The 25,213-nt window shown below is 39.4% G+C and overlaps 1 protein-coding gene across 3 annotated transcripts in view; it reads right to left on the bottom strand.

Annotated features, from left to right (window-relative positions):
* The window catches only part of srbd1 (S1 RNA binding domain 1), a 266,461-nt gene that overhangs the window by 217,391 nt on the left and 23,857 nt on the right, over positions 1-25,213 (bottom strand). For all 3 annotated transcript variants that reach the window (XM_048601256.1, XM_048601258.1, XM_048601257.1), the window contains exons 9-12: positions 21,813-21,954; positions 6,012-6,115; positions 2,071-2,178; positions 567-724 (exon numbers count right to left, since the gene is read on the bottom strand). In XM_048601256.1, the coding sequence (XP_048457213.1) occupies positions 567-724; positions 2,071-2,178; positions 6,012-6,115; positions 21,813-21,954 (512 nt within the window). The remainder of the gene's footprint in view (positions 1-566; positions 725-2,070; positions 2,179-6,011; positions 6,116-21,812; positions 21,955-25,213) is intronic.

Below are 25,213 nucleotides of genomic sequence, written 5' to 3'. Positions count from 1 at the left end.
GGACAGTATCTGTGTGGGTGCGAGTGAGTAGCTAGGTGAGTGAGAAAGAGATACAGTTAAAGAGGTCACAAAAGCTGAATACAGAGTTACAGCATGCTCTGTCAAGCAGACAAGTTTATTGATACTGCTTCGCTTTTTAACTATTTAACAGGGGTCACATAAAGGAGTTCGTGGGAACTAAATTCCATCATTGTTATGAATCCATCTGAGGATGCTCTGCAAGTATGCGTCATGCAGAGGACTACTGTCTCCAGAAACGTCGGATGGAATCAGGCTACCAGTGAAAATAGCTCGAGGACCACTCAACTGAGTAGAAAAGTGAGAGATCCTCCATACCAGAGGCAAAGTTAAGAAAACTTTGGAGCTGCCTTTGGTGCCACGGGTCTGCAGAGAAGAGTGCATTCTTTTTGGTTTTGCAAGATGTATCATTTATGACTATTTAAACTAAAATTTATTTGCAAGGTCATTTGGCTGTCAAATTCATGTTTAACGTCATAACCTATTTCGAAAAGTGTACACAGGCATTCATGAAAATACCTAATCCTTCCAAAAACAGAGGAACCTACCTGTAGCTGAAATTATTGACATTTTACAGCCATGCTTAAAGCCAGGATCAATCCCCATCAGAACTCGGCCACGAACAGGATTAATTAAAAGAAGCTGTCGAAGGTTTCTCCCAAACATTGCAACAGATTCCTTCTCAGCATCTGTGCTTAAGCGGGATCTTAAAAAAAAACAAAGAAAGTCTAGAGCTCACATCTATGTTGCATATTTACTTATAAATAACAGTTCAATATCATTTCAATATTTATCACGGAATCAAAATAATGCAGCACCAAAAGAATTCTTTCCTCACATCCCTATTTTTTTCCCCACATTAAGTACTTATCCAATTCTCTTTTGAAAATTGCAATTTCGTCTGCTTCTATCATGTTTTCACGTACTGCAGTCCAGATTGTAACTTCCTGGCAAAAACTTTTCCATTTCAATTACCTTAAATCTGTATTTGCTTGTAACCAGTCCCAGCTTCTTCATAACTCATTTGAAAAGCCTTCATGGATTTTGAACTCCTCTATCAAAGTTCTCTAAAACTCCTATATCATAAGGAAAACAACCTCAGATTCTCCAATCTTTCGACAAATTGGAGATGTTTCTTCCTCAGGGCAAATCTTCTCTACTTCATTTCTAAGACCGTAACTTCCTTACTAAAATGTGGTGCCCAAAACTAGTCATGATACATCAACTGGGAACAAGCTAATATTCTTAGCTGTGCAGCGACAAACCAGAAGTTATGGCACATATTCTACACAAACCATCTCCTTACAAACCATATGTACAGCCACACAATATAAGTTAAGGCATTCCACATTTAAGTGAATTGGCCATGTACAAACCGGAAGTAAAGGGAATGTTGAGCATAATCTGTGTTTTATGAAGGGCTAGCATTACTTCCTTGCCTTTGTACACCATGTCTCTTCTTATAAAGCTGGAGATCTTATTTGTTTTTTGAATCTCCTTTACATGTTTATTACCAATCCATAATTCGCAACAACAGAAACTAAAACGTCAACAGTTTGTCAGAGTTTAATTTTGAATCTTCACATAAATCACTCAAAATTAGTAACTAATAGTCACACACCCTAAAACATGACACTGCAGCTGAAGGCAACGATAACAGAAAGCGTGGCCAAAGTTTCTGCTCTTGTTCACGCCACAGTGACACCTGCTAGGAAGTGTAGAAAGATCTTGGCTACAATTCATTTCTTCACCATTGGCCAACTTAAACAAGTATCAGAGATAGTGGGAACTGCAGATGCTGGAAAATCTGAGATAACAAGGTGATGAAGGGTCTAGGCCCGAAACGTCAGCCTTCCTGCTCCTATGATGCTGCTTGGCCTGCTGTGTTCATCCAGCTCTACATCTTGTTATCTCTGATACTTAAACAACTAAGTTCACATTTGAAAATTAGCACAAACAAAATACCAATTAGTTGAGATTGCATCATTCCCAAAAAGATTTAACTTTTTTGCAAAGAAAAGTAATTGAAAATACTTTGAAAACAGTCTTCACCTGAATTCTCTGCACAGAAGTGGATATATGAGACGTTTATATGAATCTTCAACAGAATCCTTCAAAAGTGTCATCAATTCAGGCCTTGCGAAGTACCGTGGTCTCCATCTACATTAGGGTTCAAAATGTATTTTAGTACAAACATTTGATAATTATTTTTTCTTTTCAAATATTGCTTTTCTTCCGTCTGACAGGACAGGAAATAAAACTGCAATCTTCATATACCCTCAGTGACCAAGGATATCCGCAGTTCACAATGCTACCCCTGCAGGGTCAGCAGTTTCCATCACATATCTAATACTGAAGACAAAGGCATGGAATTGATAATTACTGTACACGTAGCTTTTGCATCCAAATATGGAAGGAATATTTAAATAGTACAAAATGACTTGTACCAGAAGAAGGTAACTTTGAACTCATAGTCCCCAAAGCACTCAACTGCCTGGGTTCTCATGTCGTTCTTGGATTTGGTGTAAACTCACTGATGGACACTGATTCTTTGGTTAGTCAACAACTACATTATCACTGAATCATGAGACTCTCAGGATGGGATAAAACAAACAATCTTAATGGAACAAAAACAGAAATTGCGTGATAAGCTCAGCAGGTCTGGCAGCATTTGCAGACAGAAATCAGAGGTAATATTTCCGGTCAAGTGACCCTTCCTCAGAACTGATGGTAGCTAGGAAAATGGTCAGTTTATGTGCAGAAGATAGGGTGGGGGGAGGGTGTAAGGAGTAAACGATAGGTAGGGATAGAGCCCAAAGAGAGAGGAGAACGGTTGGACAAAACAGTAGAGAACAATCTGTCTAGGAGGGTGAATAGCTATTAATGGGAACTGTTAGTTGTGTGTAATAGCAGACTATTTGACAAGGCAGCCTGGTGTGTGGAGACTGGGGTAAGGACACGGGAGAGCTCAAGCACTAAAGCTGTCAAACTGATGTCAGAAGGCTGCAGGGTCCCAAAGTGGAAAATGAGGTGTTGTTCTTCAAACTTGCAGCAAGCCTCAGACAGAGACGTTGGCCAGGGAACGTGATGTTGTGTTAAAGTATCAGACAACTCGAACTTTAGGGCCTTTTCTCGCGGACAGAACGTAGGTGTTCTGCGAAGCAATCACCCAGTCTATGCTTCATTTCCCCCATGTAGAGAAGACCACATTGTGAGGAGCAAATGCAGTAGACTAGATTGCGAAGTGCAGGTAAAGTGCTGCTTCACCTAGAAGGTATGTTTGGGCCCTTGGATACGATGGAGGAAGAAGTAAACAGGCAGTTGTTACACCCTTCTGCGGTTGCAGGGAAAGGTGTCGTGGGGGCTGTTAGGAGTGAAGGAAGAGTGGACCAGGGCGTCCCAGAGGGAATGGTTCCTGAAGAAAGCTGACAAGGGAGGGGAGGGGAATGGGTGTCTTCTGGGTGGCATCTCGTTGGAGGTGGCAGAAATGATCCACTGGATGTAGATGCTGGTGGGATGGTATCGCTGCTGCAGAGGGGAAACAGGGTGTGAGGGCTGCAGCAAGCAGAAACAATGGGTCAGCCTGAGCAGTGCTGTTTGTGGATTTTGGGAAAGAGGTAGAAGCCAGCTGTGCGGGGTTGGGAGACTATCAATAGTTAGCACAATGGCCTGATGTTCCATCGTAGGGTCATGGTCCAAAGGGAAACAGGAGGAGGTATCAGGGAGCTTGCGCTCAGCCTCTGCGATGCAGAGGTCAGTCCACCAGACAACAACAGCACCCCCTTATCAGCAGGCTTAATAACAATGTCAGAGTTGGATCCGAGCACGGATTGCAGTCAGTTCCCGAGAGAATAGGTTGGAATGGGGTGGGGGGTGGATGCAGAGAAATTAAGGCGACCAATGTTACATCGACACGTCTCAATGAACAGGTCAAGTGCAGGTAGAAGGCCAGAGGGAAGAGTCCAGCTGGATGGAGAGTATTGGAGGTGGCGAAGGGGTTTGTGGGACACGGACAGGACTCTTGTCCCAAAGAAATCGACATGGAGGCATAGGATATGGAAGAAGAGTTCAACTTCATGTCGTGCCTGAAATTCATTGCGGTGGGAATATAGAGGGATAACACGGAGACCTTTGCTAAGTACAGAAAGTTCAGCATCAGAGAGCGGAAGGTAGGAGGGATAGTGTACACATGAAAGGAGGTAGGTTGGGGGAGGGGATGGAGTAAGAGGGAAGGGGAAGGGAGAAAGGTTCTGGAGGGCTGTGGGTGTCTCTAAGTTATCGCAGATTATGTGTCTTGATGCGAATCTTGGTGGCATTGGTTTCTTAGCAACTAGTGATTCCTACCTTTCTGCTGATTCACTGGTGATGACACCAGAGATGAGGCTATATAGTTATATTTAACATGAAGAAACTGCAGTTACATTCACTAGGACACAATTTTGAAGGATATACAGCAGATACCCTCTCTACTATTCAGGTCTTTTCTCATGAATTTGACCATGGGTGCATTACTACAAATGAACACTTATGTTTGGTAAATCATGACATTTCATATAGAATTATGAGAACACAATAAAGAAAACATTGCAGATAGTTTCAGAAAGAAAAAACGAAATGCAATTAAAGATCTCTGACATGGAGCCCCGACAGTCTTTTCTTCTGGAACATCTTTTTAAAAACCTGCACTGGCATAAATGTGGATTTAAGATTTCAGTCCAGTTCATGCCTCTGCAAGTTTAAAGAGATGTCAACTGTGCCTCAGTTGAGGAACTGTCAGCTGATCCAGAAGATTCTACGCTCAAGTCCCAACACAGGACTGAAGCTCAAAGTCAAAGCTGACACTCCCAGTGCAATGGTAAGGGCATGCTGCACTGTCAAGAGTTGCTGCTTTTCAGATAAGTCATTGAATCTAAGTGTGTCTGCCCTCTTAAGTGAACATAAAAGATGTCATGGTACTATTTTGATGAGGAGTATGGGAATTTACCCCAGCATCCAGGCCAATAGTTATCCCTTAGGCAATAACACAATAACATGCCATTGCTTATAAGACTGCTGTTAGTGGGCTGTGCACACACTGTTCCTCTCATTGCATACAACAGTGGCTACACTTCAGAAGTTCTTCAGCAGATGTAAAGTGTTTTGGAATACCAGTTGTAATAAAAAGCTGTATATAAATATAATCTCTTATTTCTTTCTAAGTATATTGTAAATTGATTCAGTCCTGAACAGAATTTATGGCAACAAAGATATCCAAAAAATTAACAAAATGTGTTGTGGAATTCTTGTTTATAACCCATAATTTTCTTAATTTAAGGTGTATCAAGTTAAGAGAATAGGGGAGATGGTGTCAATATGGTACTGTCACCGGACTAATAATTCAGAACTCGTAGTTAATGTTTTGGGAACAAGGCTCAAATCCCACCGTGGCAGATGGTGAAATTAGAAATCAATAAAAATCTGGAATAAAATATTAGCCTAATGTCAACCACTACGGATTGTCGTAAAGACATATCTGGTTCACTAATGCCCTTTAAGGAAGAAAATCTGCCATCCTACACTGGTCTGAACTACATGTGACTCCAGACCCACAGCAAAATGGCTGACGCTTAATTAGGAAAGGGAAATAAATGCTGGTCTAACCAATGTTGCCATATTCCATGAATGAATTTTAAAAGATACAAAATTTCTAGATCTTAACCTCTATACTGTGTTGACAGCAGGGCTGCTTCATTTTGGTGTGGTATGTGTATCCATACATTTATTTTCCTAATGACTCCATCAACTGCATCCCAATGCAGTGCAAGTCACTTTCCAAAAGGCTAGTGGGATGGCAGAATCAAAGTGTGAATTAATTTGCACACCTACTATGCCAGACATTAGTAGATGCTCAGATACACTCATTCAAAGACATCCCCCTACCTAGCATCTTTAGAAGAAAGAAATAGTGCACAAAGTATATTCGAACATGAAGCTTTATTCGTGCATAGACAGACCTTTCATTGACGCACCATCTACAGAACTCATTTTTCACTCTGTCAGGAATGCTGACCTTCACTGTCAGGATTTTCAATTTTTCCCCTCGGTTAATGGCCAGAGTCTAAGTGTAAACATAAATAGCATAGACAGATGACACAGAAAATACCCAAAAGACAAACTTATCAAGTCTCCTTACATGTAGGCACTTGTTTGATGTTTTATAGTAAATCATACAGAATAATCAATTATGAAACGTACTTTTATGGATAGTTAAGGTCAGAAACATAGACTTGATTGAAATAGAATAGGAAACATAGCAAATGTAAGAAGGTTAAGTCAGTTAGTGCTATGTCAGCTAAATATATTTTAACAGTAGACACTACACAACATCATGAGATAAATTTCACAAATTTCTTCTCTTACTGCATAATTGCAACTAACTGACCAAATACCAGACCCAATAAAATGCTGTTTTTGTGTGCATTGGAGTGTTGTATTGCCAATTCCTTGTCTAATCATAACAAACACGTGTATTTTTTTTGTTTAATAGGAGACAATACTGCAGTGTTTTAATTCAGAAAGCATTCCCTCTGTCCAAAGCAGACAACCAAATTGCATTCTTACAAGCCGTCTATTTGGTTACTTCCATATCTGCCAAAAGAAGCACTTTTTCATTTTTTTTTTAAAAGAACTAACATTTTACAGTAGCACACCCACAAATGACCTGCCCTTTTGGGTTTCTGTATTTGCCTTTCGTCAGAAGTGGCAATCAGCCTGTCTACGCAGTCACTGTAATATGTTGCCAAAGAAACTAGGTCAAGCTGCAAGGAGATTTAGAATCCATACCTACAATTCCCAATACTGGTTCAATTGAAACATAATGATCCTGGGGCAAAAACTAATTCTGTTAAGTGATGATAAACATTCAGCCTTTGATAAGGTTTTTTTTTGAAAGCCGAATTTAATACAACAATTTTGACAAGTCTGTGGTAAAACATTACTTGCAATTTAGCTGATAAATTATATAGGATATGAAGCACAAACAGACCATTCATGCCAACCCATGCTTGCCAGAATGTCAGCTCCACATCAGCCTCCTTCTTTTTCATCTAAATGAAACGGACAGACATTCTCAAAGATAACAAAAATCATATTATAATCAATAGGACATTATTTCTCAATACAATCAGCATTGTTGCTCACCACCAGCTTCTGAAGGGCAATTAGGGATGAGCAACAACTGCTGGCCCAGCCAGTGATGCTTACACAGCCCATGAAATATAATGAAAGCAACAAATCACAATTGTTAATGGCTCTATGAATGCCAACGCACATGGAAAAGGCAATTGTATAGACAGATGATGCTTGTAAATATGACAGCACAATATATGAACCAACTTTCTTTATGAAGATTTCATACATTAATATATTAGAAAAATACCAGGGAGCTAGCTCAAGATTCTCTAAGCTTAAGGATTAGATTTGCAAATCACTCTTGTATCAAGGATACCATCTGAACTTCTTGTAATCACCCTCAGGTATACACTCCTTTATACATTCATTCACCCAATCCCATATTCAATATATTTACATTTCTAAAGGTTCATTATTTGTTCCTTGATTTGAAAACTAATTGAAGTTAGGAATTTCTACCATGACCCACCAGAACAATTTTCAACCCACAGATCTTCAGACAAAACAGATAGGACGTCCCACAAGATTAAGGGTTCTGTGGACCCTTTTCTTTGTTTCCCTGTCATAGTTGTCTTGCTACTAAGGTGATTACAGTATAGCGTGATGTAGGTTGACTTCATTCTGGGCAACCAGTAGCAGGATCCACCCTGTCAACATATTCAAAGACTGAGCCATTGTGCAAAAGAAAACAGTGGAGACTGATGGATTTCTGATGACTAGTAGCCTCCAGGGACATGGAGATGGGTTGAATAAAAATAAATTGAAGTGTTCAATCAACAATAATCATAATAAATGGCAGAAGAGATTCGATGGGAAGTGGTCAACATATTCCAGACTCTTCTTTCAGCATATATAGATGAAATGTTTAACAGCTGCAGATTAGAGCTTTTGATTTGGCAATACTGTTCAAGTATCTTAAGTGTAGAATTGAAAATATCAAGAGTGATGTGCAAATCTGGAGGAGGGGTAACAACACTGTAGTTGTCCACCAACTGTAGATAACATATACCTGCGATGGTCAGTACAGCTTTTGTATTGAGGCAACCAATGTTAGAGAGTTTTCCACCTATATGTCACTAATATTGACACCAAAAGGTCATCACCCCTCAACTCAAGGGTGACATCTACTGAGGATCAGGAGTTTCTGCCATGGGTCTTCATGAGACTGAAGGGCCCATTGTTATTTGCAGGTTTTTGGACAAATGGGGCAGGGCATGCAATGCAGTGGAATCCAGAGCGTACAGGATGTGCTTTCATTTCTTTTGCCTTTTCTGCTGCAAATCTACTTCATCATTAAAATGTTCGGAATCAAAGCATGGTACGACTTGATTGTCAAGTTGTTGTTGTCTTGAACTGGCAGCAAGTTCCTGTCCAACCATTAATGGCAATTCTGTCACACTTCAAGATGTGCTTCAGCCTGTCTTTGAGGCATCTTCTTTGTCCTCTCACGAACACTGGCCACTTGAGTTAAGGAACTTATTGTTGGAGGTGAAGGTCAAGGGTATGGCAGAGATCAAGTTTAAAAAGGCAGTTGGCAGTGGAGAAGCCAAGTCAGATTGCAAGATGATCCTGGAACAGTGAAGAGTTTTAACAAAGGAGGACAGAATTCATTAGCACTTAATGTTATACAATGAGGTCTGGTAATGACTACCTAAACCTGTCATTGATGTTTAAATCTGTTTCTTTTGGATGTAGTGGAGTAGATGAGGCCTTACCCATGGTGTGAGTGTGTACAGTCGGTTCTGCTATAACACGTGTTCCGGCAATGCGAATTGGCTGTAACGCGACTGACAAATATGGGAACGCTATTTCTAAAATGTGAACTTGTGTTGTATATAACGTGATTCCATCAGTGTGCAGAGGAGTACGTGTCAACATCACGGCTTTGAATATGCACAATTTTAGCGCCAAAGAGTCTCCACACTGGCATCACGTGATCATTTCGCAGACTTTGCTGTGAAGCACTTTCTGAGAGAGATACAGTACTCCGTGATTTTCGTTTTTGTTTTGCAAATTCTGCCAGGTTAACCTCAAAAATGAGAGGACAAAGTGACAGAAATGTTAGCAAGAAGCATCCTGGTGATAAAATTGTGGGTGGTGAACATAAAAGAAAGGCTATAACACTGGGACAGAAACTAGATGTTATGAAGTGTTTTGAGCATAGTGAGAGGACATATGATATAGTTCACATAACAGGAATAAATGAGTCTACCTTATGCAGTATTAGAGACAATGCAGAGAAGATTTAAGCAAGCTGTATTGCTGGAACAAGTCTGAGAGCTAGCAAATCTGAGAGGTCATGGACAAAGGAACTTAAGGAGATGGAGCAGCTTCTAACTGTGTGGATAGAAAATCAAATGAAAAAGCAATCTGGGACCACCTTTCTCAGCATAAAAGAGAAAGCCTTATCAATTTATGAAGATCTAACAAAAAAAAAGCTGAAAATCCTGCAGATGTTCCTGCCTTCAGTGCTAGCGGTGGCTGGTTTTAAGAACCGCTATGCTTTTCGTAACGTAACGTTATGTGGCAAAGGTGCCAGTGCAGCCGAGGAGCATGCGATCGTGTTTCCTCCCAAAGTAAAAAAATTAATTGACAAAGGAGGCTACAACTTAGATAAAATTTTCAATTTAGATGAGACAGGTTTATACTGGAAGCAAATGCCATCAAGAACCGACATTTCTACTGAATGAAGTGCATGTTCCAGGCTTTAAGGTGGCAAAGGATCATATAACTGTGCTGCTGGGTGTCAATGCCAGTGGAAAGTTAAAGCTTAAGCCTGAGGTGGTGTTCCACTCTGCCAACCCACAAGCCTTGAAAAGTTACTTTAAGTCTACTGTAGACATCTAAATGAGGTCTGGCAAAAGAGGTTGGATGACGAGGCAATTTTTTTTCTGACGTTATTGATGATGTTTTGGAAGACGTTTTTAGAAAGTACAGCAGGAAAAAAAAATTGGATTTCAAGATTCTCTTCATCTTGGATAATGTGCCAACCCATCCTCCCACCATTGGTGAGCTGAAAACATCAAAGTGCTATTTCTACCCCCGAAACACAACCTCTCTCCTTCAACCCATGGACCAGGGTGCAATAGCAGCGTTTGAAGCTTATTATTTAAGGCACACATATAAGAAGCTGATTGCAGCCACTGAGGGGTTAAAGACAGTATTCTTCAATTTGGAAGAGCTTTAACATCAAGAATGCAATTGACATTATCGTGGAGGCCTGAGGTGATATCAGTAAGGACTGCTTGCATGCAGTTTGGTGGAAGCTTCTCCCAGATTTTTTTCAAGATTTTAAAACCTTTGAACCATCAGAGGAGCTCCCAAGAATCAAAGAACATTGTGTTGATCTTGCAAAGCAAGTTGGATTTGAAGAAATGGAGAGTGAGGGTCTTGAAGGGCTGTTTGAGTCCCACTGTGAAGACCTCTCTACAGCTGATCGACAACAACTTGTCACTGAGGGGGAAGTGGAAGCTGAAGATGAAGAAGATGATGAAGTCCAGGATGCAGCACCACCAGAGCTTTTCAATTCTGTTTTGTCTTCTATCCTGAGGGAAATTGAGAAGCAGTTGCACCTCTCAGAGGACAATGATTACAAAGCAGAAGGCAGCAGGGTAGCAGTTCGTGGAATAAGGTCTTATTTGGCACCCTATGAACAGCTTCTTCATGAAAGAAAAAAAAGGGCACAGCAGCAAACACTGGATGTCTTTTTTAAGCCAACCCCCAAGAAACACTCAGAAGATAATGAACCACGGCCATCCACTTCTGGATTAATTATTTTTCACTCTAACCCTGCAACCACAACTGCACCTGAAGGTGATAGTGATGATGACAATGACAGCGATGACCCTCAGCCCCTGCATTAACAACAGAGCAACCTCAAAACCTCCTTGCCATAGAGTCATCTTAACATTTTTTTGAAGGGAAGTGTTAAATTTACTTTTATTTCATTATTAGATAAAAATTAAACATTTATTCAAACTGTGCTATCCCGTGTGTTAGGCTTTAAGGTGATTTTTGAGTGTTTTCTTACGGTCTGCCCATAATCCCGCTTTTCCCATAGATCCCATGACGTCGATAGTGCAATTTCTATAACACTGTGTTGCACAGGAATGCAGTTATCGCGTTATAGACTGTATGAAGTTTCAAATGGTGACAGGGGCCAAAAAAAGGTGTTGAGAATCTGATGGAGATGATCAGTGAATGCAGAAACTCTGTGGAAAACGGAGACCAAAGGACAGAACTTTGGAAATCTGCCATCATTTTCACACCAAATTTCACATATCTGGCTAGATAAACTCATTAAAAACTGAAGGGAACTACAATACACACACAATTGTTCAACCCACCAACTACTCAAAAACTAACTTTCACTAACGCTATCATTCATAAAGTTCCAAATTTTTGGCATCTGTGGGAAATTTCAGAAGCTCAGCATACAGATTTGAATCAGACCACATTCTTCACCTCTACAGGTTCTACTGGTACCTGGCACAACTTGAAGTGGATAGCACAAAATTATGTCATGATACTTACACTGCAAATTGACTAAAACATAAGAACATAAGAACTAGGAGCAGGAGTAGGTCATCTGGCCCCTCAAGCCTGCCCCACCATTTAATAAGATCATGGCTGATCTTTTTGAGACTCAGCTCCACTTACCTGCCCACTCACCATAACCCTTAATTCCTTTACTGTTCAAAAATTTATCTAGCCTTGCCTTAAAAACATTCAGCAAGGTAGCTTCAACCGCTTCACTGGGCAGGGAATTCCACAGATTCACAACCCTTTGGGTGAAGAAGTTCCTCCTAACCTCAGTCCTACATCTGCTTCCCTTTATTTTGAGGTGATGCCCTGCAGTCCTAGTTTCACCTGCTAGCGGAAACAACCTCCCTGCCTCCACCTTATCTATTCCCTTCATAATCTTATATGTTTCTATAAGATCTCCCCTCATTCTTCCGAATTCCAATGAGTATAATCCCAGTCTACTCAGTCTCTCCCCATAATCCAACCCTCTCAACTCTGGAATCAACCGAGTGAATCTCCTCTGCACCCCCTCCAGTGCTAGTATATCTCTTCTCAAATAAGGAGACCAAAACTGCACACAGTACTCCAGGTGTGGCCTCACCAGGACCCTATACAGCTGCAGCATAGCCTCCCTGTTTTTAAACTCCATCCCTCTAGCAAGGGCAGACAAAATTCCATTTGCCTTTTTAATTACCTGCTGCACCTGCAATCCTACTTTTAGCGATTCATGCACAAGGACACCCAAGTCTCTCTGCACAGCAGCTGTAATTTTTTACCATTTTAAACATAGTCCATTTTGCTGTTATTCCTACCAAAATGGATGACCTCACACTTATCAACATTATACTCCATCTGCCAGACCTTTGCCCACTCACTTAGACCATCTATATCCCTCTGCAGACTTTCAGGGTCTTTTGCACACTTTGCTCTACCACTCACTTTAGTGTCATCTGCAAATTTTGACACACCACACTTAGTCCCCAACTCCAAATCATCTATGTAAATTGTAAACAATTGCGATCCCAACACTGATCCCTGAGGCACACCACTAGCCACTGACTGCCAACCAGAAAAACACCCATTTACCCCTACTCTTTGCTTTCTACTGGTCAATCAATCCTCTATCCATGCCAATACATTACCTGTAATACCGTGCAACTTTATCTTATGTAGCAGCCTTTGGTGTGGCACCTTGTCAAATGCCTTCTGGAAATCCAGATACACCACCTCCACAGGTTCCCCGTTGTCCACCATGCAAGTAATGTCCTCAAAGAATTCCACCAAATTAGTTAAACATGACCTACCCTTCATGAACCCATGCTGGGTGTTCCCAATGGGACAATTTATATCCAGATGTCTTGCTATTTCTTCCTTAATGATAGATTCAAGCATTTTCCCCACTACCGAAGTTAAGCTAACTGGCCTATAGTTACCTGCTTTTTGTCTACTTCATTTTCTAAACAGTGGCGTCACACTGGCTGTTTTCCAATCTGCGGGAACCACCCCAGAATCCAGTGAAGTTTGGTAAATAATTACTAGTGCATTTGCTATTTCCCCCATCACCTCTTTTAGTACCCTGGGATGCATTTCATCAGGGCCAGGAGACTTGTCTACTTTTAGCCCCATTAGCTTGCCCAGCACTGCCTCCTTAGGTGATAATGATAGTTTCTAGGTCCTCACCTGCTATAACCTTCTTGCCATTAGTTTTTGGCATGTTATTTGTGTCTTCCACTGTGAAGACTGACACGAAATAGCTGTTTAATGTCTCGGCTATTTCCTCATTCCCAATTATTAAATTGGCCTTCTCATCCTCTAAAGGACCAATGTTTACCTTTGCCACTCTTTTACGATTTACATATTTATAGAAACTTTTGCTGCCTGTTTTTATATTCTGAGCTAGTTTACTCTCATAATCTATCTTACTTTTCTTTATAACATTTTTTGTGGCTTTCTGTTGGCCTTTAAAGATTTCCCAGTCTACTAGTTTCCCACTACTCTTTGCTTTTTTTGTATGTGTTTTTTTTCAATCTGATAATTTCCTTTATTTCCTTAGACATCCATGGCTGGCTCTCTCTTTTCCTACAGTTCTTCCTTACCACTGGAATATACTTCTGCTGAGCACTGTGAAAAATCGTTTTGAAAGTCCTCCACTGTTCCTCAATTGACCCACCATAAAATTTTTGCTCCCATTCTACCTTAGCTAACTCCTCCCTCATTCCTTCATAGTCTCCTTTGTTTAAGCACAGGACATAGGTACTGGATCTAACCTTCTCACGCTCCATCTGTATTTTAAATTCGACCATACTGTGATTGCTCCTTCCGAGAGGATCCCTAACCGTGAGATCATTAATGATTCCTGTCTCATTACACAGGACTAGATCTAGGATAGCTTGCTCCCTCATCGGTTCTATTACATATTGTTCAAGGAAATTATCGCGGATGCATTCTATGAACCCCTCCTCGACGTTGCCATGACCGACCTGGCTTGACCAATCGATATGTAGATTTAAATCCCCCACGATAATTGCTGTACCGTTTTTACATCCATCAGCTATTTCTATGTTTATTGCCCGCCCCACCACGATGTCATTATTTGGTGGCCTATAGACCACACCTATCAGTGACTTCTTCTCCCTCCTATTCCTAATTTCCACCCAAATGGATTCAACGTTTTGTTCAGTAAAACCTATATCATCTCTCACTACCGCCCTGACATCATCCTTAAAAATCAGAGCAACACTACCTCCCCTACCTTCCTGTCTGTTCGAAGAAGAGATGGCAGAAATTTAAAAATGTATAAATGAGACTTCAACAGGAAATAAACACTTTCAGATGGATTCTTCAGCTGATTCCTCTGATTAGGAAGTCATGGTGTTCATAATCAAGAAGTTGGGTACTAGGATAGGGACAGAAACACACCATAACAACGGCAGTGCTAAGACTGGTGCTCTTGGAGCACTGGAAAAATAGCGTATGGCTACGTTATTTTAAATAACATAATAATATAAAGCAAAGAACTGCAGATGCTGGAGATCTCAAAGGAAAACAGAAATTGCTGATGAAACTCAGCAGGTCTGGCAGCATCTGTAGGAAGAAAGCAAAGTTCACATTTCAAGTCCAGTGACTCTTCTTCAGTTCGAAGAGTCTCCAGACTCAAAACGTTAATTCTGCTTTCTTCCCATGGATGCTGCCAGACGTGCTGAGTTCCACGAGCAATTTCTGTGTTTTTGTATAAAATATAATAATGCTTTATTTGGGACTTCTGTTGGTCAAATACCAGAAAGTCTGATTTTACAATAATATTAATGAACCTAAATGAGATGAGGGAATGTTCATACATTGAACTGTTGTTAGTTGAATAAGCTTCAGATCCATAAGTTGCACTGTAAAGTCTGCCTGGCTTAATTTTGATCAGTACAAAAAATAAATTTTCCATTATTTTTTGAACAAAAACACTGCTGAAAGTGCAGAAGGACAATCAACACATCATTTTATCAGAAAATAATCTGACAATTTCAACCTTCCAAGGTGAGAATCTAGAAAGAGAACTGAATTTTACAGGGCATATATAACTAAGATCTATGTCTAAGCAAGAATAATTTTATTTCAAGTGTCATCAGTAACTTTATAGCAGCAGATAATTTTTGAAACAATTGATATCAAGTGTATCCAGGTAGGAGAGTATATAGCATCCTCAAGGGGATAATACTGGGGGTGAGGGAATACATCAGAACCTCAAAAAATCTGCTTTAATTAGGATCAAATGCTAATTCTAATTTTGTTGAGTATTTGAGATGAAAACAGAGGTCATACAGTGTAAAAGTACCAGATTTTTAAAAATACTTTTTGCAAAATGGAAACATATGGTTTAAGTAAACGTAACTCACATGATGTGTATTTAAAAGTCTGTTTGAATAGTTATTTTTCACTAAATGGAGTTTTTACTGCCACAGGACATAAATAAGGGTTCTGTGCCTGAGTTATCAAAATTATATATATGTTAAGCTGAGTCCAAATTCGTAAAGCAAATATCTTTTTGCTATGTTTTGACAAAGACAAATTGTTTAATACAGTGACAGTCCAAAATAACATGAGTTCTATGGTCCAATAAGTGAAACCACATTATAGCTGGATGATCAATTGCTGTAATGTATTTCTTTTCAGGAGTAAGCAATTTCTGATTTTGTTAATTTCAGCCCCTTCTGTTGACAGGCACATATTCTACGGACAGAAAAATATTACTTTACAGTAGAGGAAAGAGCTTTCCATTTTTCAAGTTGAGCCAAGTTAACATGCTGTGGAAACTTGTAGGAATAGTGCAAGTTTCAAACCCCTCTGTCTGCTTCAATTATCAGTCATAACTGCAGCAGAAGATTCTGGAAAATGCTGCAGAAACCGTGCAATATTATTAATGGTATATTATTTCTCAGGGGTTCCATGGATCTTCTACCAAAGTTCAGCAGATAATCAGGAGAATCCATTAAATATCCATTTACAAGAGCTGATTATTACAAGTACTATTACAATATTCATAGGCAATTCAAATAAATATACAATTGAGGGGAGTTTGCCATTTGTTTCAGGTTTTTTTTGAGAGCCATGAGACTCTCATGTTATAAGCAACTTTTGGGTATAGGTCCTGCTTATACTGGACTTACTAAATTTAACTAAATGTATGACAATGCTTATTTCAGAGAAACAATTCACGTTTATTGTACAAGAACATTTTAAACATTTTAAGTTTCATGCACTACAACAACTGAATTCCTAAGGCTAGACCTCTTGTCCGTGATCTACATCCCCTTATGGCAAGGAAATGTATTTGATCTTTAATTATATTTTCAGCATTGTGCCTCATAACCCACAAATCTACCTGCCACAAATGCATGCTAAGTTTGGTATAATTTTTAAATGGCTGATAAATTGAAAACCTTATGGAAATGAGAAATCTTTATCCTGGAAGAGATGAAAATGACAGTGCACTTTTTCCTTAAAGGAACTTTATTTCTTCAACAGTAAATTACAGCGTCTATTATGCAGTAGATTCTACAGTCCCTAATTCTATGCATACTATTACATTGCACTGAAGCTAAAAATACTGTACTACCATTTTCTGTCATAACCTGTTGTGACATTTTATCAGAGTCAATTCACATTTTACACTGACTTTATATTTGGCACTCAAAGCAATGTTACAGAGGAATGCTACACTTTTAAGTACTGTCTTACCAGTTCAAATCTTTGCTCTTACATTTAAGAAATCAGTTCAGATTTGTATTTAAGTTCCAACAGTTTCTTAAATTTCATTGCTAAAAATTTATTTAATTCATCATTGCAAGCTCATATTTTAAAAATTAAATATACAATGTCACCTGTACAGTCAGAAACTAGCAATGACTCTTAACAAAGGCAAACATTAGAAATTTGAAATAGGAGTAACCATTCAGCATCACTATTAAAACAGAAAATGCTGGTTAGACATTATTTGTGGACAGAAACAGTGTTACAGTCTGAGGTTAATAATGACCCTTCATCAGAACAGCGTCACTAGTCTGTTTTACCATTCAATTACAGCATGGTTGATCTGTAATTCAATAACATTTACCCACTTTTATTGCACATTCCTTGTCCAACAAATCTATTTGCTCTCAGGCTTGGAAAATTCTGAGTGAACTAGCATCTGTTTTTTTTTGAGCATGGTAGCACCTAAGTTCCATAATTAGCAACCAAAGATATTTTCTTGACATTAATAACCATGTTGTGGAATAACTACTGGAATCTATAATTCACGACAGGAGTGACTGAGCACTTTAAGTGAAGCACTTAAATTTCTTAAAGGTATTTAAGAAGTACAACACGGATTAAGGATACTGGCTTCTACCCTACAAAATGGAAAATTACCCAGGTCGAACCTATCCACAACAAGCAAAACAAATCCAATCCAGCTACTTAATGCCCCATCAGCCAAGTGACAGATGGTGTTATTAAGAACGCTACCAAGTGGCACTTCCACAGCTATAACTGGCTGCTACTGAACATCAGTGAGCAAGTCAGCTCCTGACCTCTTTACAACTTAAGTCCAAAGATGAATAAAAGAGCAAATACAAGAGGAGAGGTGACAGTGACAGTCCTTCACATTGAGGCAGCTTTTGACAGAGGGCGATATCAAGGATCAATAACAAAATTAAAGTCGATGAGAATAGGAGGGGGGAGTGGAATTGCTCCACTAGTTGGAGTCGTACCTAACACAAAGGAAGATGGTTGTGGCTACTGGAGGCCAATTATCTCAGTCCCAGGCCGCTGGTCTGGAAACTCCTCAATGTAATCCTCTTGCAATGAAGGCCATTTGACTTCCTAATTGCTTGCTGCCCCTGCCAATCTACTTATACTGACTGATGTACAAGGACACCCAGATCTCTCGGTACATCAATACTTAAATAATACTGCCTTTCTGTTTTTCACACCAAAGTGTATAACTTCACATTTAGCCACATTGTAATGCACTGGCCATGTGCCCGCACACTCACTCAACTTGTCCAAATCACCTTGAAACTTCCATGCATCTTCCTCAACTCACAATCCCACCAGTTTTGTATCATCAGCAAACTTCAAAATGTTAAATTTAGTTCCTTCATCCAGGTCATTTATACATCATGAACAGCTGGGACCTGTACACTGATCCTGTGGTAGTCACTAGTCACTGCCTACCACTTGGAAAAAGACCAATTTATTCCCATTCTGTTTTACCTGTCTGGCAACTAATTTTTGATCCATGCCAATATATTACCACGGACATCATGCGCTTTAACTCTTTTCATACGATCCCTACAGTGTGGAAACAGGCTATTCAGCCCAATATGTCCACACCAACTCTCTGAAGAGCATCCCACACAGACTCGCACCACTACCCTATCGCTGTAACCTTGCATTCCCATGGCAAATCCACTTGACCTACACATCCCTGAACACTACTGGCAATTTAGCATGGCCAATCCACCTAACTTGCACATCTTTGGACTGTGGGAGGAAACCAGAGCAGCCAGAGGAAACCCACACAGACACGGGAGAATGTGCAAACTCCACAAAACTCTGCCCACTAACCTCTTATGTGAGACCTTATTGAATGCCTTTTGATATTGTTGCAGTGATAATGTCTTTAGACGAGTGATTCAGAAGCCCAGGCTAATGCACTGAGGACATAAAGAAATCAGTCATGATTTTAGTGAAAAGCAGAGCAGGCTCCGAAAGCCAAATGGCTGCTCCTAATTTGTCTGTTTTAAATCCCACTGTGGCAGCTAAAGGAATTTAAATACTAATAAAATCTGGAATGGAAAACTAGTCTCATTATTGATGACAACAATCTATTTGTTGTCGTATAAATCACGCGGTTTACAAAGTGTAGGAAATCTACTGTTTTTATTTGGTCTGATCCACATGCGACTCTAGATAGCAACGTGGTTAACACTTAACTGCCCTATACATTCAATTCAACAGTCAATTAGGAATGGATAACAAACAAAAGAGTAAAAACAATTCTGAGCAACACATTTTAGCAAGCATCTACTAGTTTTGGAAGACATGCAGTGCAGATTCACAACAAGCTACCAGTGCTCCAACATTAGCTTGAGGAGAAATTACTTAAGTTGCTTTTATTCCCAGGAAATAGAAGGACAAAGATAATTTGATTGGGTTTTCACAATCTTGATAGCAGTTGTTAGGGTCATTATATTAAAATTTTCCACCAGCACAATTTATTGCAGGGAGAAATAATATAACCAGAGCCAAGCATTCAGGAGTGAAGTTAGGAAAGGTGTCTTCACAGAAAAGGAAGTATGAAAGTCACTTCCATAAAAGCCGTCAGCTGCTAGCTCAATTAATAGCTTTTAATGACTCTCAAAAATCACATTTATTTCTGCTATTTAGGGATATGGAGACAAGACAGCTGGCGTACAAGTTAGCCATGCTCTCATTGAATAGAAGAACAGGCGCTAGGATTCAAAAGAAGTCAGCTATACAGAATGCTAAATAGAAAATTCAAAAAATGTATTCTAAAAATCAACAGTTGAAAACTACAATGCAGTCATTTAGATCAGGTCAATTATGATGTAATTTGGCCATATAGAATTCCTTTTAAATTGCGAGTACTAATAAAATTTTAAAAGAAAATGGTTGAGAATACAGTATTACAATGATTGATTCTTTCATTACCTTTACTTGGAGATTTGACACCCACAGCTGTGAATCCACTTGTCATAGACTGGTGATAAATCCTGTCTAATCTTCAATTTGCTGCTACATTTGTCACCTTATACAAGTGGAGTATCTCACCTTGAAGAGGTAAAACTGACAGCATGTCTTACTCTGCAGGAACCACAACTCTTACCAACTATTACGCACAGAAACACTGATTCAAGAGGCAAATGTTTTTAATGATGAATGGAATTAAGTATGCTTTTCAAAAAAATTTAGTGCAAATGGAATTAGAAATTTAAAATTAAATATTCAACATTTTCTTACTTGTTAGATGCTGAAAGCACTGTCAGAACTGTACACAGTGTGTCATTAAGACAGCTTTAATTCAATTATAGGCAAACTCAGACATGTCACATATGTTAAATGTAATAGTTTTATATGGCTGCGAGGCACTATACTGATTTATGGACATCAGCATCATCATACCAGTGACAGAAATGGCTTGACATTTTATAGGATGGAAAAGTAAACAAAAACAGTTGTATGCTTCACATTTAAGTGAATAGAACAGAAAGTGCAGAATACTGCCAAAGTAGATGTTTCTCTTATAAGTGTATGCAAAACAAAAGTGACAAAATACATTCTTTGTTTTCTCCGAATTTTCAAGAAGTGTTAGGTGTTATGACAGACAGGAACATTATTAACCCCACGACTCAGTGCTTTTTCACCCATGATGACATCACACTGAAATCTGGACCATCACTAAGTAGCTGCAGAACAAAGGTCAAAATTTGGCAGTGTTTGAGTTAACACACCAAATTCAGAAAAAGATCTCACAGGAAGAAATGTTACAATGAGAGACAACCAGGAAGGGTATTTGAATATCAAAATAAAACTTTAAATTGCTGTGCTTAACATGGAGACCCATATAGCTGGACACTAACCTGCAGACCACATTAATACTAACAGCATGGTGTTCAATCCACATTTCAGATCAAGCATACTAAACATCTGCCATGGTTCACTGAAAACTAGCAAAGGTTTGGCCATCAGACACCAAACTCAAAGAGATGTTATGTGATTTCAAAATCAATAAGCAAGCACCAGAGAGCAGTAGCAGATTATCCTGTAGTATTCACATTGCCCTCTATCTTGCACATAACCACACTTGCAGTTTCCAATAAACTCCAATGGCAATTTGATGCCAGTGCAGAGCATACCAGCAGCTATACTTTGAACATTAGAATGTTAATTTGCTGTTGAAACCCTCATCCATGTCTTTGAGCTCCAAACTCAAGTACTTCAATGCTGAAACAACAACAGAAATTGTTGGAGAAACTCAGCAGGTCTGGCAGCATCTGTGGGAAGAAAGCAGAGTTAACGTTTCAAGTCTGGTAACTCTGCATCAGAACTGAGTGTCTTGGCCAACTTCCTATTCTCCATGAACTGTTGCCTGAAAGCGGTGGTGTAGCATTCCAATTAACTATCACAGGTTTCCTGGCTAATCTACATTGCACAAAAGCTTATTTTTGGTTTTGTCCCTCCCTGTCTTTCTGATGCTTGTGAACTCGAGCAGCTCTATAACAACTCAATTCCTAAGGGAAGACCTCTTGTCCACGATCTACATCCCTATTACAGAAAAGAAAAAAAGGACTTGTAATCTTCTGCAAAGCTGCTTCTTGTTCTGCTACTCGCCAGAAAGCACACGGAAACAGCATTCAACGCAAAAATGAATTTCTGCTATACTTCTGATGAAGTTGCTTTAACAATGCAGAAGCAGCTTCTTGGAAATTCTAGGACAAAATCTGAAGTTGAAAAACCACTCCTTAAGATTTATGGCACCACGGTAATATTTCAAATGATTTATGTACTAAAAGTGATATGTAAAACTAGAAAATATTCCTTACCTGATGATGATGAATGTTTCCGGTGCTGCTGCTGAAATTATGGTAGAGACGGAATTTCTCAGTATCTTTTCTGTGTCCGTCCTTTTCTTTTGCAGTTGCTTTTGTCAAAGTTGAATGAATAAAAACTACATTTTGTTCACACCTGTAAACACATATCAAGGTATGAATATCAATTCTTACTTTTACAAGCAGGTCAGACTTAGTTTCAAATAAATATACCTTGTTTTAAGGAAATATTGTTTATTGTCAATAATTTCAAATGTCAAAGGACACGACAGAGGTTTCTAAAATAATGCAAACATGTTTCTTGAATAGATGATTTCAGAACGCGCGGGTGCACGCATACAAATCACGAAGACAAAAGTCAAGTGAGATGTACACAGTTTTTTTTTCCACTGAGCCATTGAGGGGGTGCCAGAAGATGCTAGAATGGGTTTGCAATAATCGTTCAAACAAAAGTTGGTCAAGCTCTCAACAATGGTGATTTATTTAAATTGTATAAAGTACAGAAGAACAAATAATGTTTTGCAGGATATCTCAAAGCGTTTTTCTGGTCAATGAGCTGATTTTGAAATGTTGTCACGAGTAACTGGACAAATATAACAGCAAAATTAATCAAGATTCCACAAAAAGTAATGATAAAAAAAAAATCAGCTGTCGTTTTGGTTGCAGTAACTGGGATGTTGGCTAGGTCACTTCTTCTAGTAGAAACTTGGGATCATTTACCTCCACTTAGTCAGGAAACTAGGTCCTAATTAAATATCTCATTCAAAAGTCAGCAACTATGACAATACAGCACATTCAGAGCTAGATTGTCAGAAAAGATTATTCCTTGAGCACTTTTGTGCAGCGCACCAAGACTCAAATGATTTTAAGCAGTGCCCAAAGCAACAGTGCATCTCAGAGGAGAAAGGAACATTGTTACGTTATAAATAAGACATTTGTAAGATTGTTACCTTTAGGACTGTCTCTTTAACTTAGGGTAAAATGAAGGCAGTCATTTGGCCAGAACTGAATTTTATTCAAAAAAAGCTTATGCGATTTGGTTAGTAAAGATTAAATGGGGGTCCAAGTTGTCTCACTGGGGAGAAGGTGCAAGACCTTCACACATTTTTAAAAATTCTTTCACGGGGTATAGTCTCCACTAGTGCCAGCATTTGTTCCCCATCCTTGAATTGAAATGGCCTTGCCAACCACTCAAAGAGCAGTTAAGAGTCAACCACATTGCTGTAGATCTGGACTCGCATGTAGGTCAGACGAGTTAAGAATTGTAGATTTCTATCCCAAAAAGGACATTAGTGAACAAAATGGATTTTAAAAGCAATCCAGCAGCTTAATGCTCATCATTACTGATATAGTTTATTATTTCTGGGTTACTGTTTGACTAAATTTAAATTTCTCCAGTTTCTGTGGTGGAATTTGAACTCATTCCTCCAAGGCATTAGTCTGGGCCTCCAGATTCCTCCAAAAGCAATGTAACTACTACATCACTGTTTCCTTAAATTGGTTCATACATTTTAGGTTGTACATCTCAAAAAGTTATCAAACAGTTCAAATCTTTGAAAAGCAGGCACGAAACTAAATTATAGGTTTCATAGGCTGTAATCTGAACTCTTGATCATAATTGCTGAGACTAGCTTTATATTCATAGAGTCAGAGTTATACAGGATGGAAACAAACCCTTCGATCCGCGCTGACCAGACATCCCAATTTGACCTAGTCCCGTTGCCAGCATTTGGCCTTTATCCTAAAGCCTTCATACTAATAAGTCCTGACGAAGGGTTTCGGCTCAAAACGTTGATTTTCCTGCTCCTCAGATGCTGTCTGACCTCCTGTGTTTTTCCAGCTCCACATTTATTGACCCTTCCTATTCGTATACTAATTAGTATACTTTTTAAAATGTTGTACCTGTCTCCACCACTTCCTCTGGCAGCTCGTTCAACACGTGCACCAGACTCTGCATGAAAATGTTACCCCTTCGGTCTTTTTTAAATCTTTCTCTGCTCACCTTAAATCTATGCTCTCTAGTTTTGGACTCTCCCATCCTATTCACCCTATCCATGACCTTCATGATTTTATAAACTTGTATAAAGGTAACCCCCTCAGTATCCAACACACCAGGAAAAAATGCCCCAGCCTAATCAGCCTGTCCCTAGAGCTCAAACCCTCCAGTCCTGGCAACATCCTTGTAAATTTTTTCTGTACCCTCTCAAATTTAACAACATCCTTCCTATAGAAGAGCCACCCGAATTGTACACAGTATTCCAAATGTGGCCTCACCAATGTCCTTTATATCCGTAACATGACTTTCCAACTCCAACACTCAATGCACTGACCAATCAAAGCAAGCCTGCCAAACACCTTCTTCACCGTCCGGTCTACCTGCGACTCACTTTGAAGGAACAATGTACCTTCATCCCTCGGTCTCTTTGCTCACCAACACAGCCGAGGGCCCTACCATTAACTGCATAAGTCCTGGTCTGCCTTACCAAAATGCAACACCTCACATTTATCTAATTAAATCCCATATGCCACTCCGTTGGCCTATTTGATCAAGGTCCTGTCGTACTCTGAGATAACCTTCTTCACTGTCCACTATACCATCAGTTTTGGTGTCATCTGCAAACTTAGTGACTATTCATCCTTTATTCACATCCAAATCATTTACATAAACGATGAACAGCAGTGGACCCAGCACTGATTCCTGTGGCACACCACTGGGCACAGGCCTCCAGTCTGAAAAACAACCCTCCACCACTACACTCTGCCTCCTACCTTCAAACCAATTCTGTATCTAACTGGCTAGCTCCACAGATCCCATGTAATCTAAGCTTACTAACCAGTCTACCCCTCGGAATCCTGTCCCGCCCGAATCGATAACATCCACTGCTCTGCCTTCATCAATCTTCTTTGTCACCTCTTCGAAAAACTCAATCAAGTTAGTGAGACATGATTTCCCACACACAAAGCCATGCTTTCCCTTCACGTAGGAGCACAGTAACCATAACAGCACTGGGTTGGGTGTAACCCCAAAGGCAGACAGACTTTGAGATTCAATTAGTGAGCCAGACTGGATGGTCAATCATGTACAGTGCTTTGGTATTCTACAGATCTGCATGGTTTACGTATCAGATTACCCAGTTTCCAAATGTCTATCATCTAATGTCAACTTGGTGTTACTTTGACCTTAGAATGCTGTACAAGAACAAAATAACTTGTTACTCAAAGAATCTACTTTTGATATGTACAGTTATTTAGACAAGCACTTTAAAGGTGATGTTATTGGACTATCGCTAGCAATATAATATTGCAACCAAAGCAAAACCAGAAAAGGTATAAATATTCAAAATTTCACACTAATGACATTGAACAAATAGCTGATGTAGCAGGATTTAAAAGTC

The sequence above is a fragment of the Rhincodon typus genome, chromosome 9 (assembly GCF_021869965.1).
Source record: "Rhincodon typus isolate 14 chromosome 9, sRhiTyp1.1, whole genome shotgun sequence".
NCBI lineage: Eukaryota > Metazoa > Chordata > Chondrichthyes > Orectolobiformes > Rhincodontidae > Rhincodon > Rhincodon typus.
This window is presented reverse-complemented; position numbering and strand designations above follow the sequence as displayed.